The 13,374-nt window shown below is 63.3% G+C and overlaps 1 protein-coding gene and 1 long non-coding RNA gene across 4 annotated transcripts; one reads left to right on the forward strand and one right to left on the reverse strand.

Annotated features, from left to right (window-relative positions):
* LOC308183314 lies at positions 1 to 4,743 on the forward strand. Of its 3 annotated transcripts, none has more exons than XR_013942392.1 (4): positions 1 to 1,901; positions 1,997 to 2,064; positions 2,163 to 2,307; positions 3,476 to 4,743. It is a non-coding gene; the product is annotated as an uncharacterized lncRNA (long non-coding RNA). The 3 variants fall into 3 exon arrangements; XR_013942393.1 differs by having other exon boundaries at positions 324 to 1,171; positions 1,241 to 1,901; positions 1,997 to 2,307; XR_013942391.1 differs by having other exon boundaries at positions 1,997 to 2,307.
* A 2,227-nt stretch (positions 4,744 to 6,970) lies between these two features.
* Positions 6,971 to 12,868, reverse strand: LOC308183139 (uncharacterized protein; the record flags this gene model as incomplete). Its single annotated transcript, XM_080568770.1, has 3 exons — positions 6,971 to 7,781; positions 7,846 to 9,040; positions 12,830 to 12,868. 2 exons carry the CDS (start codon positions 12,866 to 12,868, stop codon positions 7,964 to 7,966), a joined length of 1,116 nt encoding a protein of 371 aa, XP_080424896.1. The 3' UTR covers positions 6,971 to 7,781; positions 7,846 to 7,963.
* Between the last annotated feature and the right edge of the window lie 506 nt (positions 12,869 to 13,374).

A 13,374-nucleotide genomic window follows, 5' to 3' on the forward strand; every position in this document is an offset into this window, starting at 1 on the left:
AGTTTATGGGTTCCCGGCTTGGGGGGCGTGTTTTCCCGGGGGGGGCACACGGTGCTGTGTGCCCCCAGGGTGGTTTTGGGGTTTTGGGGTGACGCCGAGAGGTTTTGGTGGCGCTTTGGGGTTGGGCATCGGGGCTCTGCGCTGGGCGAAGCGCGGTGCTTTTATTTGCTGCCCCCCCCCCATGCTGTTAACCCCCCCCCAAAAAAAAAAAAATATCCTCTGATCCCCTTCTGGAGGCACCCGGCAGCAGGTGCTCCGTCCCCAGGGAGGGTTTTGAAGCGCCGTGTTTCAGGTTTCAGGGCGGAAATGTTGTGGGAATAGGATTGGGGGCGGAGGGGTGAGCGTGGTTGGGTTTGGGGGGGGCTGGTGAGCGGCCCCGAGGTCTGGGCGGGTTTTGGGGTTTGGTTCTGCCTGGGGGGAGCTTTGTTCTGAATCCACGCTGTTTTGGGGTGCCTTAGGTCAGTGTGGAACGGGAGCGAGATCAGCTCTCCGGGTCTGCTAGGACCCTAAAAAACTGCGTTGGGGGCAGTTTTCCACAGCATGCCAAGCATCTGGGGGCTTGTGGTGGGTTTTGGGGGGAATACAAGGAAATTCGGAGCTCTCAGCGATGAGAGTCTGCCTAATTCCCCCAAACTCCTGCAGAAACCCCGATCGTGAATTTCGTGGAAAGTCCGACTTGGGTGCTTTGACCACCCCGCCTCGAAGAGTTGAAATCTGGTGTTGGGAGCTGAACTTTAGACCGTATGATGCTGAATTCAAGTTTCAGGCAGGTTTTTATTTAAAAATAAGCATCCTTAACAACGTGAAGCCCAGAAGCGTCGGTGTCTGCGTGCGCAAAACTTCTGCGGGGAAGGTTTGCGACACGGAAAGAACTGAACCCAGCCGAGCAAGGCTCGTGGCACCCCTTGCTAAATGCTGCTTGGATTTAAAATCCCCCGCAAATTCCCTCGACGGCTCCCGTCTGAAACACAACCAAAGCCGTGTCCCTTTCTGAAAAAATGAATGCAAGGGAGGGGGAAAAAAGCCCTGCGAGGAGCCGACCCGTTTCCGAATGCCTGCAAGCGGAGGCATTGCCCCCTTTGCACCACTGCATTTTGGGGCCGAGCCCGGCCGCAGCTCCCTGAGATGGCGACCGCGCTGCGTCCCCTCCATCCGAGGGCCTTGCATCCAGGTAAGGTGCTGCTTGCAAGCCCCAAGCATTATTATATTTTTTAAATCTAAAATCAGCGCTCCCTTGCAGCAGGCGGCCCCAGCCAAGCACCGTGCGCTGCGGTGCCTTCAGCTGCCCCAAACCTGCCCACGGGCGTGCTCGGGCTTCCCCTCTTTGCTGCGAGCCCGGCGAGGAATTTGGTTTCTGTCCCTGGCAGAGGGCTGCTGTTATTAATATCCCTCGTTATTTCTTCTGCGCCGGCGGTGAGTGGCTGTAACCGGAGAGCAGCGCTGGGGGGGGGGGCGCGAACAACCGGGGCTGTCGGTTCTGGGTCGCCGAAACTTTCGGCAATTTCTTGCTCACCCCTGGGGAGGGCTCTGAGAGCTGCCTTCGCCGGTGGCTTTGCACCCACGGGCTGCTCCACGTCGCTCGGTGTTCGAAGCAAAGCTGCGTCCGTCTCCAAAAAATCCCCGGCCAGGTGCGCCCCGCAGCCGGGAGCGGTGCTGGGATGGGAAGCTGCGTGCAGTGGGGGGAAATTGGGAAGTGACTTTTTTTGGGGGGAAAAGGGGGATTTTTTTTTTTTTGGTGCTCTGAGCATGTTTGAGAGGACAGAGGGCGGCTCGCTGGGGGATTTGTGGAAGGGGAACGGCCTGGAAGCGCACCACGGAGAGGTCTGCGCACACGGTGACCCGCGGGGGGGACGCGGGGCAGTGCCCGCTGCCCCGAACAGCGAGCTGTGAGCTGCCAAAAGGTGAGAGGCAGAGCGCCGGGGGGGCCGCTCCGAGCTGGGCAGAGCCGCACCTGGTGTTGCCATCCTGCCACTTGTTTTCACTTTTGTTTCTGCAGCTTTCCCGGCTGAAAGCCAGGAGAGACACGCCGCCGCCGAGGCGGGGTTTGGGAGCGGGACCGGCGAGGTTTGCGTTCTGCAGTTTGCAAAAAAAAATAAAAAAATAAAAAAATTGCAAAACACAAAAGTTCTGCAATTCCAAATTCAAAAATCTGAATTCTGCAGTGAGCCCAGAAGGCAAAAACCGGCTGGAAATGGTGCTACGAGAAGTGGGGTTTTTCTCCCCCATCCCGGGTGAGCGCAGTGCAGGGGATCCACGTGTGCCATGCCGGGGTGTTTGTGCTGGGGCGAGCAACCCCAGCTGACCCAGGTGAGCCAACCGAGCTGGGAGACCCCTCGGGACACGGGTGGGGGTGTCCCCAGCCCGGTCCTTGTCACCTTGTCACGGGTTTGCTGGGGACGGGATGGGCACTGTGGGAGGGGACGGGGCCTTTGTTTCCCCTCCGGGCTTTGTTCCCTGTTGACCAAGATCCCCCATGCGGCCGAGCGGCCCCGTACCCACCGAGGCCGGCTGTAATTTGTTCAGACCTCTCCTTCCTCCTCACCCTCTGGGGCAGGTTTATCCCTGTGTTCCTGGAGCCTCATTTTGGGGACAAATTCCTGCGGCACCCCATAAATTATAGGCTCGGTGCTTCTGCCTTTGAGAGTCCTGAGCGTGCAGGACGCAGGGAGGTCCGCACCGTGTGGGGCAGGCAGGGGACACGTGTGCATTGCTGATTATCCCTATTTTCTAGCCAATATTTCCAAAGAAATAATCATTACCTCCTCCTTCACTGCACTGATCGCCTGCTATCGCCCTGTCTCGGGGGGGGGGGGACATGGGAGGCACAATGTCCCCTCGTCCCACACCCGCCCTGTCCCAGCGAGTGCCACCGAGCCCCGCAAAGCCGTGCTGGGGATTTGGGTGCCTAATTCCCCCTAATTTCCCTGGGAAAAGGGAACCCAGATCCTCTAAGGCTGCTCTGGAAAAATATCCCAGCCCAGGTCCTTGGGTAATTGGAAGGCTACCGGACTAATTATTTGTCACCTCAAAAGCCCCCCTCTCGAACAACAGTTTAATTAATCCTCCTGGTCCCGGGCCTTGTGGAGATGGCTGTGATTATCCTCATCGCACCCAAACGCGTGGATCAGAGGGTGCGGGATTTCTGGGGGCTGTGTCCGGCACCAACGGGCTCCTCTCGCCTGCGGTGGTGCCGGGCTGCGGGGTGTGGGGTGCTGCGGGGCCCTTCATGGGGCGGGGGGGCTGCTCAGCATCGCTGCTCGCTGGGACTTTGTTGGCTGGGGGGGGCTCTGCTGCACCCCGAGCGCTGGGCATCCCCCTGCACCGTCCTGTTCTGGTGCTGCGAGAGGCAGCATCCCTCCCGGGGCGCGCGGGGACCTCGCGTTTCCAGCTGGTTTCACCCCAAAGCCGCTCGAGCAGCGGTGGCTGCACAAAGAAGGGCCAAGGTAATTAACCACCGTCGTTAATTCTTGCTCAGGGTAATGAGGTGAGAGTCACGCCAGCCCTGCATCGGGTTTCTGACTTTCTCAAGGCGATGCGGGGCCTGAACTCTTCCTCCCCATGGAACTCCTGTCCCAGGAGGGCATCGCTGGGACACGGCATCCTCACCAGCCCCTGGGGTGACTTCTCCATGTCCTGAAGAGTCTCCAAGAGGGTGAGAAGAAACATTTCTCCTCCCTCCAAGAAGCAGAGGAACTTGCCCAAGCCCCTTGGGGGAGCACCAGGACCGGGGTCCCCCAGATCTGATACCCGAGTGAGAAACCTTCCCCTGCCTGCGCCGCGAAGAGGCATCGCCGTTACCTCGGAGCTGCCTCGCGAATCCCTGCTGCGATATTTATGACCGGCTGCAACCAATAATTAACCCCTGGGAGGGAAAGGGCCTGAGTGCTGGGGTGAAGGGTGCTGCGGGTGTGCTCGAGGTCTACGTGCAGCCCCGGCTGGGGCAAGGTTGGAAGGGAAGGAAGGGAAAATCCTGCCTGTCCCAGCCCTCCAGCGCCAAGGGGCCGGGCTGACGGGGAGCGCCTGTGCCCTTTGTGCCTGGAAAGAAGTGGCCAAATCTGCCCGGAGCGAGCCAGGGCTGTCAGGTGCTGCCTTGTTTTGAAAGCTCTGTTGGGAAGCCACCCTGGGGGTGTCTCGGCGGGGAGCCACGGGCTTCCCTGCAGCGCTCGCTGCCTTTTCGTGCTTGCAACCGGCCGGCGATGGGGCCGGATCCCTGCCTCAGGGAGCAGGGTGGCGAGGAGAGGGTGTGCTCGGAGGGGATCCCTGCCCCCAGGCTGGGGGCTGCCTGCCCGTGTGCTCTGCACAGCCCCGTAAGTGTAAATGTGCACGTAACCCCCCCCTAAAACATGGATCGGGGCGAGAGGCAGGAGGTGCGTGTCGTGGGATGGGCTGGTGGGGCTGGAAAGTGGCTCCTGGCCACGTGGGGATGTGCGGCCGTGGCCAGGGTGTGTGGGCTGCCAGCCTGGCCCTGCACACCCCGAAGTGCTGGCACCCCTGGGGCCATGTCCCCGCCTGGCACCCCTGGGGCCACGTCCCCACCTGGCACCCCTGGGGCCACGTCCCCGCCTGGCACCCACGCTTTGGCTGGCTTTGGTTTAACCTGTGTGGCCCAGCGGGTGCCACCCCACTGTCCCCATCCCTCGGGGTGGCGAGGGCACATTTAGGGTATTTCGGACAGGGACGGGAGCAGGGAAAGGAGCTGCTTCGGCTCAGTGCGCTCGGGCAACTGGAGAGCCCCACGGCGGAGCCATCCCGGGGGGGGGCTCCCGCACCCTGTTGGCTGCTCAGCGTCCCGCAGGCAGGTGCCCCACGCTCCTTGGCCACCAGCCGTGCCACCTTGGTGGCCTGGGGTTGGGGGTTGGGGGGGGGTTGCTCCTTTCGGGCCCCTGGCAGGGGCTCTGGGAAGCTCTGGGGCTGCGCCATGGCTCGGGGGAGCCCCGCGGCGCACAATGGCCTTTTGTCCGCGCGCTGCCCGGGAACACGCCGCCATCCCAGCTTCCCAGTAACATGAAACCTCCTCCGGGCTGCCTGCTGAGCACAAAGCCCAGTGCTGCTGCTGGGGGGGGGGCTGCCCCGGCCCCTTCCCAGCTCCCCTCGCGCTTCGGGCGCCGTGTCCCGAGCGTGCTGGGGCTCAGGTGCGCGTGCGGCCACCGGCCCCGCCGGGGTCCTGCCTCGCCTTGCTCCTGCTCCAAAAGGGGTGGCGTAAATCAGGGGGCGCCGGGAGCTGAGCCTCGTGCCACCCCCTGCCTCGCAGGGATGCGGCCCTCGGCCGTCAGTGGGGGCCCCGGCACCTCCTTCACCCCCCAGCCCCTCATCTGCAGACCGAGAGCTCCCCACCATCGCTCGCCAACCCACCCCGGGGGCACCGGGGCTCCTGGTGGGTGAGGAAATACCTGTGCCCCCCCCCCCACCCTGGCCCCCAAATCCCTCTCCCCCCCGCAGCCCCAGGGCTGGGGACTAACAAAGCCTTGTAAAAAAAAAAAAAAAAGCCAGGGAGGAAATGCTGTAAATCATTAACGGGGGAACGCGGGAGGGGAATGCGAGGGGTCATTAATTGAGGGCTTGCTGTCTGGCTCGCACGGGGGGGCTGCCGGCCTTATTTTTTTTTAATCAAGGTATTTTATTGCGAGTGGCACGGCCAAACTAAACGGGGCAGCAGAGAAGCCCGCGGCGGCCGGCAGCAGCATCCTGGGGGGGGGATCAGGGGCAACGTGGGAGGTGCTGCAAGGGGTGGGGGCACGGGGGGAAAGAGCTGGGGGTCCCTGGGGCAGGGGGCTGCAGGGGGCTGCAGGGGGCTGCAGGGGGCCGGAGGACGTGCACTCGGGGCAAGGGACGGGGGACGCATTTTTCCTGCTCTTCACCAGGGCTGGCTCCTCCATCCCTGGGTTATCTCAAGTCCCCGCAGGCCCCGTGGGGTGCAGAAGGACCCCCCCCCCCCCCTGCGGCTCCCCAGCCTGCCCCAAGTGGAAAAGCCACCCGGAGCTGTCCCCAGGGGCACCTGGATTTTTGGGGCAGCGCTGACGGATGCTCCCAGCCGGCACCGCGGGGAGCTCGGGGACAGGACACCCAGCCCAGGGCACAGGCTCACGGCCACTTTTCCTTCCCCTGTGGGGTTTTTCCCTCTCCATTTCCCCTGGGCGAGGACACCTCCGGCGCCGTCCCCGCCACGAGCACACCGGTGGCTTTGCCGGGCATTGCCGTGACCCCGAGCCCACTGTGACCAAGGGGGACGTGCCGGGGGGTCGGGGGGTTGCTGCTCCTTGCCGGGGCTCCCCGCGAGCACCCTTCCCGGCCAAATCCCTCGACGCTTTCCCTTTTACTCAGCTCCGGTTGGAAAAGCGCCGGGGGCCGGGGGGGGGCTTCCCTGGGTGCCCGTGACTCAGGTGCTGCTCACGCCTGACTCAGGCGCTGGCGGCGGCCCCGCTGCGGGGGCCCAGGGTGGCCGCGGAGGCCGGAGGAGGGGGAAGAGGAGGAGGAGGAGGAGGTGACGGGAGCGGGGACGGAGCCGAGCTGGCTTCGGGGGTGAGCCGGAGCAGCCCCACTTTTGGGTGCCGTGCCTCGCGGGCCCCTCTTTTGGGTGCCTTCGAGGGAGGTGGGCGGCGCTGGGTGGCGGGTTTGGCACCGGCTGGGGCAATAAAGGAGGCGAAACGCAGCGTGGCCGGGCGGGACGAGGCGTCCCGCAGGAACCCAGCCGGTGCCCTCAGCACCGGAGGGCAGGATGCGGCCCCCCAGGGGTCAGCCCTATGGGGGGGGGGGGGGGGGAGGCTGGGGGTGGCCGGATCCTGGCGGCGTCCCCGAGGCTGGGGCCGGTGGCACCGCGGATCCCTGCTGCCATCTAACGGGGACAGGCGACCCCGCAGCCGGGCTGGGGCTTTGCAGGGCGGGGGGAAACTGAGGCACGCCGGGGGCCGGGGGCGGCCGGGGGCTGCGGGAGCAGGGCCGGGGGGGGGGGTGGGGGTGGGAGCCGGGCTGCGCCCCTGCAGGGTGCCCCCTTTCAAAGCGGGGTGGGCAGGAGCTGGCCCTGCCCCACAGCCCCCCCCATGGGGCTCCACGGGGTCGTGGTGGGGCTCAGCACCCTGCAGGGGGAGCAGGATGGGTGCTGGGGTGGGTGGGTGGGAGTTGCTGGGGTGGGGGCTTTTTGCTGGGCCCCCTTGGCCCCAGCTCCCCCCAGGTAAGGGGAAGGAGGATGGGGGGGGTGACGGCGATGCCGCGGTGCCTGGGGCTGAGCCGTATGGGTGGCCTGATATTTTTTTTTCCTCCCCCCCCCCCCCCCCCGTGGAGCGTGTCCCCCCCTAGCAGGGGACACCCAGGCACGTGGCGTGTCCCTGACCCCGTGCTGCAGCTCACCCATCCCAAGGGAGACGTGACGCCCAGCCCGGCCAGGGGATTAGGGCCGGCTATAACGGGGCCGGGTGGTCACTGCCTGTTCCCAGCTCCAGTTACACGGCGCTGGGACGCGGTGCCTGGCACCGCTGGGCACCTCCGGGGGGGTGCGGGGGGGTCAGCTTTCAACCAGCACAGACACACGAGCAGGGGAGCGAGGGGTGGAGCACGAGGGGTGAGAGGTGAGGGGCTGGGGGGGGGCTCTGCAAGGCTGCAAGCTGCAGTGGTGCTGAGCATCGCACCCCTCTGTGCCACCAAACCTATGCTGGGGAGCGGGTCAAGGGGGGGGGGGGGTCCCCGCACTGTGGTGGGGTGGGGAGCATCCCGTGGGCTGTGGTCCCCCTCCATCCATCCTTCCATCCATCCATCCATCCATCCATCCATCCATCCATCCATCCACCCTTCCATCCATCCATCCATCCATCCATCCTTCCATCCGTCCATCCATCCTTCCATCCGTCCAACCATCCATCCATCCATCCATCCATCCATCCATCCATCCATCCCCCGAGCGGCTCGGTGGGGGTGTGCGGGGCTGTCAGCCGCCCTCCCCGCCGGCTCGGGGGCCTGATTAATTGCTCGCTTAGCAACTGCTAATCAGGATGGAGGTGCCGGAGCCCGACGAGGCGTGCGCGTGGCTCCCCTCGGAGGGGAGCGTCACGACGGCGCGGGCTGGGGGGGCGGCTCGGCGTGACTTGGAGCAGGGCGAGGGAAGCGATTTTTCCTGCCCCGATGCCCCCAGAGCCCCTCTCTGGGGGAGAAATGAGCCCGAAACAATGCAGCCGTGGGCCGGCGGCTGAATGCTGTCCTTAAATAAAAGCACAAATTCGGTGGGTACCTGGAGGTCCCTGCTGCGTGGGTAGAGCGTGTGCAGCCCGTGGGCTGGGAGCGGGGGGATTTTCCCCAAGGATTTCGGGAAGGCTCCTGGTGGGAGTGCTGGAGGAGCTTGCTCGTGTCCCCGCTGCCCGTGGGTGACCCTTGCGGGGGATATCCGTGCCCCCCACGCTGTGTGTCGGGGCAGGAGGAGCTGCTCCCCATCCCCAGAGCAGCTGGGTGCCGGCCAGCAGCTAATCCCAAATCCCTTCCTCCCTTTCTCACCGGGCTGGATCCGGCCCCGCCGCACGGCTGCAGCGAGGGCGGCAGCCACAGGAAGGCACTGGTGGCTTCTGCTGGAAATTTGGGGCCGCGAGACGCCGGGTCCAGATCTGGGACCGACGCGGTGGTGCGGGGAGCGCGGCTGCGGGATGCGGTGTGCGCCACCCCCCCGAGGGGGGGGAGCACCTGGGGGTTGGGGGTGTCGGGGGGTTTTTGGAAGCGATGCCTGCTCTGGGGGGGGGTCTCTGGGCTGGGTCCCCCAGCCTGGGTGCTGGCACCAAGTCCCCGGGGGCAGGGAGCCCAGCCTGGGCTGGCAGCGCTCCCGCAGAAGCCACCCGAAACCACCTCGGGTCCTGGCCAAGGCTGAGTCGATCCCGGGCGCGCAGATTTCCCCGGATCCGTTTTCACCGCTCAGCAGAGACCCGAGCGCTGTGCCGAGCCCCCTCCCCTGCTGCTCGCCAGCCCCCTCCTCTCTCCCCACCACCAAAACACCTCGCAGCAGGGCCCTGCACCCAGCATCACCCCCCCTCCGTGGCCCAGGGGCGGGGGGCTTCTCTGGACCCTGCTATAACCAATGCATTGGGGAATCCCCCCCCGGGCCCCCTTATTGGGGTGCGGTGAGCTGCAGTGCCTCAGCTGGGGGGGCTGGAGGCGAGGGCTGGCTGACGGAGGCAGGCTCCGTGTTCAGGCTTTAATTTTTTTTATTATTTTTTATTGTTATTAATTGGCTCACGATGTGAGGAACCGTGAAATCTGGGCCATGTTTTATTATAGCTCGTATCACGCCGGACAAGATGGGATTAATTAAACGCGTGCTGCTGCTCGAGTGTGGGCTTGTCCCCGGGCGGTGGTGGTTAACGCGCCCCGGGCCACCGAGCTGGGGGGGCGGGGGGGAGCTCTGCTTCACGTCCTGTCCCCGTGTGCCCTGGCGTACCTGGTGGTGTCCCCTCCCTGCCCCTAGGGCTGGCACCGCCGGGCACATCTGGGTGCCAGAACATCTCATGGGGCCTGGCAGCCCCCCCCCCCCGAGCAAGGGCTTGATTTATTGCCTGGGGATGGATCGGGTTAGAAGAGTGATTTTTATTTGTGTGTTAATTTTCGTAGCCACGTCGGAGCAGTCTGCCTGGAGGAAGCTGTTCTCTCCACGTCGAAAGCGTCCTCGGCTGATGGTGCTGTCCCTAAACTTAGAGGAGCAACCGATGGGCACCCTGCGAGGGCTGTAACTTCGGCAAAGCACCACCGAAAGGAGGAAAGGGCTGCGGGGGGGGGCAGCTGCTGCCTGAGAGCCGGAGGGGTGCTGAGCTGTGAGCAGGGGGGCAGGGGGCCCGCGCTGCCCCAAAATGTTCCTTGGAGGTGGGTTCCTCCACGGCTGCCTGCTGCCGAGGATGCTCCTGGCTGGGCTGCTCCGTCCCCAGGACCTGGTGGTGCTGCCGGGGCTGGGAAGGTGAAAAAGCCAGCAGCGATGATAATAAAACTGGGAAGGTGCCGGCGTGGGGTGAAGGAGGGCAGTCGTGGCCAGGCCCTTGCCCAGCTCGCCCCTGTGCAGCATCACCGAATTCCCCCAGCCCCAGGGCCGCATCCTGCCCCGTGCTGTCCCCAGCCGCGCTGGGGTGGCCCCGGGACACTTCACGCTGCCCAGAGAAACTGCATTTTTTTTTAAATTATAAAAACACGATAGTTTATTTAAATTGAAAGCATGTTTAACTATTATCACGGCACACGGCAGCACCTAACAGATGGCTTTTCAAGCGCAGCTGAGGGGCTGCCCAGCGGGGAACGGTGCTGGGGTTTCGTCGCGCATCCCTTTCGGTGCGGTGCTCGCCTGTCCCCGTGCACTTCTTCCACCCCTTCGTGCCCCCAGAGCAACTTCCCCGCTGAAGCCACCCTTAGGGCTGTGCCCCCCCCTCTGGGGCCTGCTAGGGAAGTCCCGTGGGGCTGGGACTGACGCTTGTTGTTAAGTAACGCTCGTGGAGGCACCACAGCGATGCGCCAAGCCCCGGGGGATGGATGCCTCTGCTTTCCTTGAATGTTGTGCAGCGGAGCGGGGCTGGGGCTCCCCGGCGAGCTGTGCGAGCCCTCCCGTGCCTCTTCCGAAAGCAGATTTCTTGCACGGGGTGGGACACGATGCCCCGATACCTCCCCAGTGCAGCCCCTCTCGTTGCAGCACCCGATTGATGAGCGACGTAATTACTCCTGCGAAGGCAAATCCGTGCCGGCCCTGCCTGCTTGGTCGCGCTCCAAGGAAGGCAGTGTTTCCTTGCAAAGTACGGGGCCATGAATATTTCATGCCTGAGGAGGATATTTCTTTCAGGAGGATGTGGCATGAATTATGGAGGAGCTGGGAGGAGCAGGCGGGCGCTATTTTGGCGGGGCCAGCTCCGCGCAGAGGGGCCAGGGGCCGCCCTGGTGCCATGGGGCTTCGCCTGCCCGGGGTCCCAAGTGGCAGAGGGGTGCTCGGGGCAAGGCTGCCCTCATTCAGAGGTGCAGCTCTGCCCTGATGTAGAGCTCTTGGCTTTCAAGCAGAGCAGGTTGGTGCGTGCGTAGTGAACGGGGAAGCTTTGCACGTGGCTGGGTTCGGGAAGAGCATCGCAGCCGATGGCTTGGGGATCCTCGGGAGAGGCACCGCGGCTCCCCGGGTAGCCGGAGGGGAGAAGCACGGCAGTCACAGCCTTTTCCTGCTCCACGCAGCCTTCCTGGCTTTACCCCATCTCCTGTGCATCCTCACGGCTGGCTGCGGGCTCAGGCTGCTGCTGCTCAGCGCTGGCTCCCTCCAGCACCCTGCGCCTTTCCCAGCGCGATGCGCCGCTCCTGCTCTGCCCCGTCCCCACCGGTGTCCTGCTGCCTGTCTGCTCCGGCAGGGCTGGAGAGAATTAACTCTGCACCACCAGAGGCTTTAGTGTTAGTTAAAATGTAAAGATTTTCCTCTAATCGTCCTGCTGGTGCAGGGGAAGTATGTGCTGTCTGGCCATCACAGTTAATTTTACCACCAAATGTGCTCTCTCCTTCTTCTGGCTCCTTTTTTTTTTTTTTTTTTTCTTTAAAGAGAGATTCCAGCTTCCCACAGTAACTGTAGGTGGAAAAAACCCTCCTGCATCCATACAGAAGCCCAGGCAGAGCTGAGCTCCCCCTGTTTTTGGGAACCCCCCAGGCCTGGGGAATGGAGCCGGCTTCCCGGGATGTGGCACGTTGGACCTGCAGATGCCCAGTGCCAAGCCGGGCTCCTGCTGCCAGATGAAACTCCTAAAAATAAGACGGGAATAAAAGCCCCCGCTCGCTGCCACCGGCTCTGCTTTAACTGCAGATTAAAGTGGTTTCTGCTTCGTGCAGTAGCCCAAAATAGGCGGCGGCGCTAATGACATTAGTGCTGCTGGCTTGTTAGGCAGCTCCGTGTCTTGGGTCCTGCTCCGTGTCCCTCTGGGGCCTGATCCCTGCTGGCCTCGTGCCTTCGGAGCAGGACGGCAGCTTCGGCTCCCAGCCACGGCCAGGAGGAAAGAGAGGGGCCGGGAGCGGCGTCTTCCAGGCTCGGTCGCTCCCCAGCTACCTGAGCACGGGTGTGATGAGTTTGTGTCACCTCTGCAGCTCCAGCAGTAGCTCCTGCTCCAGCAGCGGCATAGAAAAGGTGCTAACGGTGCGTAATGAGAAATTTCTGAGGTCAGTTGTGCCGTGGCTTTTCCTTTTTTACTATTGTTTAGACCCAAGTTCTGGAGTAACCGCCGACCCAAACCAGCCCCAGCCACATCACCGGGTCTGCGCTGAGCGAACGCTCGCCCTCTGACAAAGAGTCCTCCAAAACCAATAAATCCACCACGACTGTTTGTTTTTATTTTATTTACTTTATTTTATTTTGAAGGACTCTTTAAAGGGTGTTAGCACAGGGCGAGGGCCGGCCGGGTGGCAGCGGGGAGGCGGCGGCAGTGCGCTGCGGGCGCTTGCTGTCGCTCAGCGTTAGCTGGGGAAGCGTCAAAACCACCAGTGCTGCGTGGCCCCGTGCTCACGGCGCAGCAAACATCGTTCCTCTAAAAAATTTCCTTTTTTCTTTTCCCTATCTGCTTTCTAAGGAGGGTGGGAGCAACCTGGGGAGGCAGGGGGCTGAGAGCTGGGACTGCTTGCCATTTTCCTTTGCATTTGGGGACTTGTTCAGCCTCTGATACTGTTAGGAAGAGGGGTAAAAAAAATAAATCAATGTGGTTTGTGCAAATGTTGGCCTGGGCAGACGCGGACAAACCCGGAGCCTTGTTTGGAGCATCCCAGCCCGTCTCGTGCTGGTGTCGGGTAAAATAACCCAGTGCCTTCTGTGCCGCCGAGCGCTCAGCTCAGGCAGGTGGGCAGCTGGGTTTGGAGGGATCCCCAGCACCTTGCGCAGCATCTCCTCTCGTCCTCGCTTGTAAGCCATCGCTGTGGCTGGGATGGGACCAATTCGCCCATCCAGCGCCCTTCGCGCTCTCCTGGGCACGCGTGTGGGGTGCTCCCAGGTCCCATTTCCCTTCCCAGCGCGGCTGTGCCAGGGCAGCAGCCACAAGAGGGAAGCAAAACATCACTCAAAGGCTGGAGCCAGCTGAAAGCTGCTGGTCTGGGGGTGGAAAAATGGCATTTGTGGGGGTTATGGCTTTGGTCCCCGGGCGGTGCTCGGTGTGCAGGGCAGGGCCTGGCTGGGCACAACGCGTGGGCGCAGGTTTTGGGGTGAGTGGGGAGTTAACGGGGGGCGGCGGGCGGCAGAGACAAAAAGTTGCAAAGCGTGTGATGAAACCTCAGCATGATCCCTGCCACCCATGCCGGATTCGTGGGCTCCTTTCTGTCGGGAAGTCAGCTTTGTTCCTTCACTGAGCAAAAGTCGGTGTTGCTGGAGCCCCTGGTGCCTGCCGGCGGGGCAGAGCCCGGGATGCCTGCGGGTGGTTTTTG

This window comes from Anser brachyrhynchus, assembly GCF_964034855.1.
Source record: "Anser brachyrhynchus genome assembly, chromosome: 27".
In the NCBI taxonomy this organism is placed as follows: domain Eukaryota; kingdom Metazoa; phylum Chordata; class Aves; order Anseriformes; family Anatidae; genus Anser; species Anser brachyrhynchus.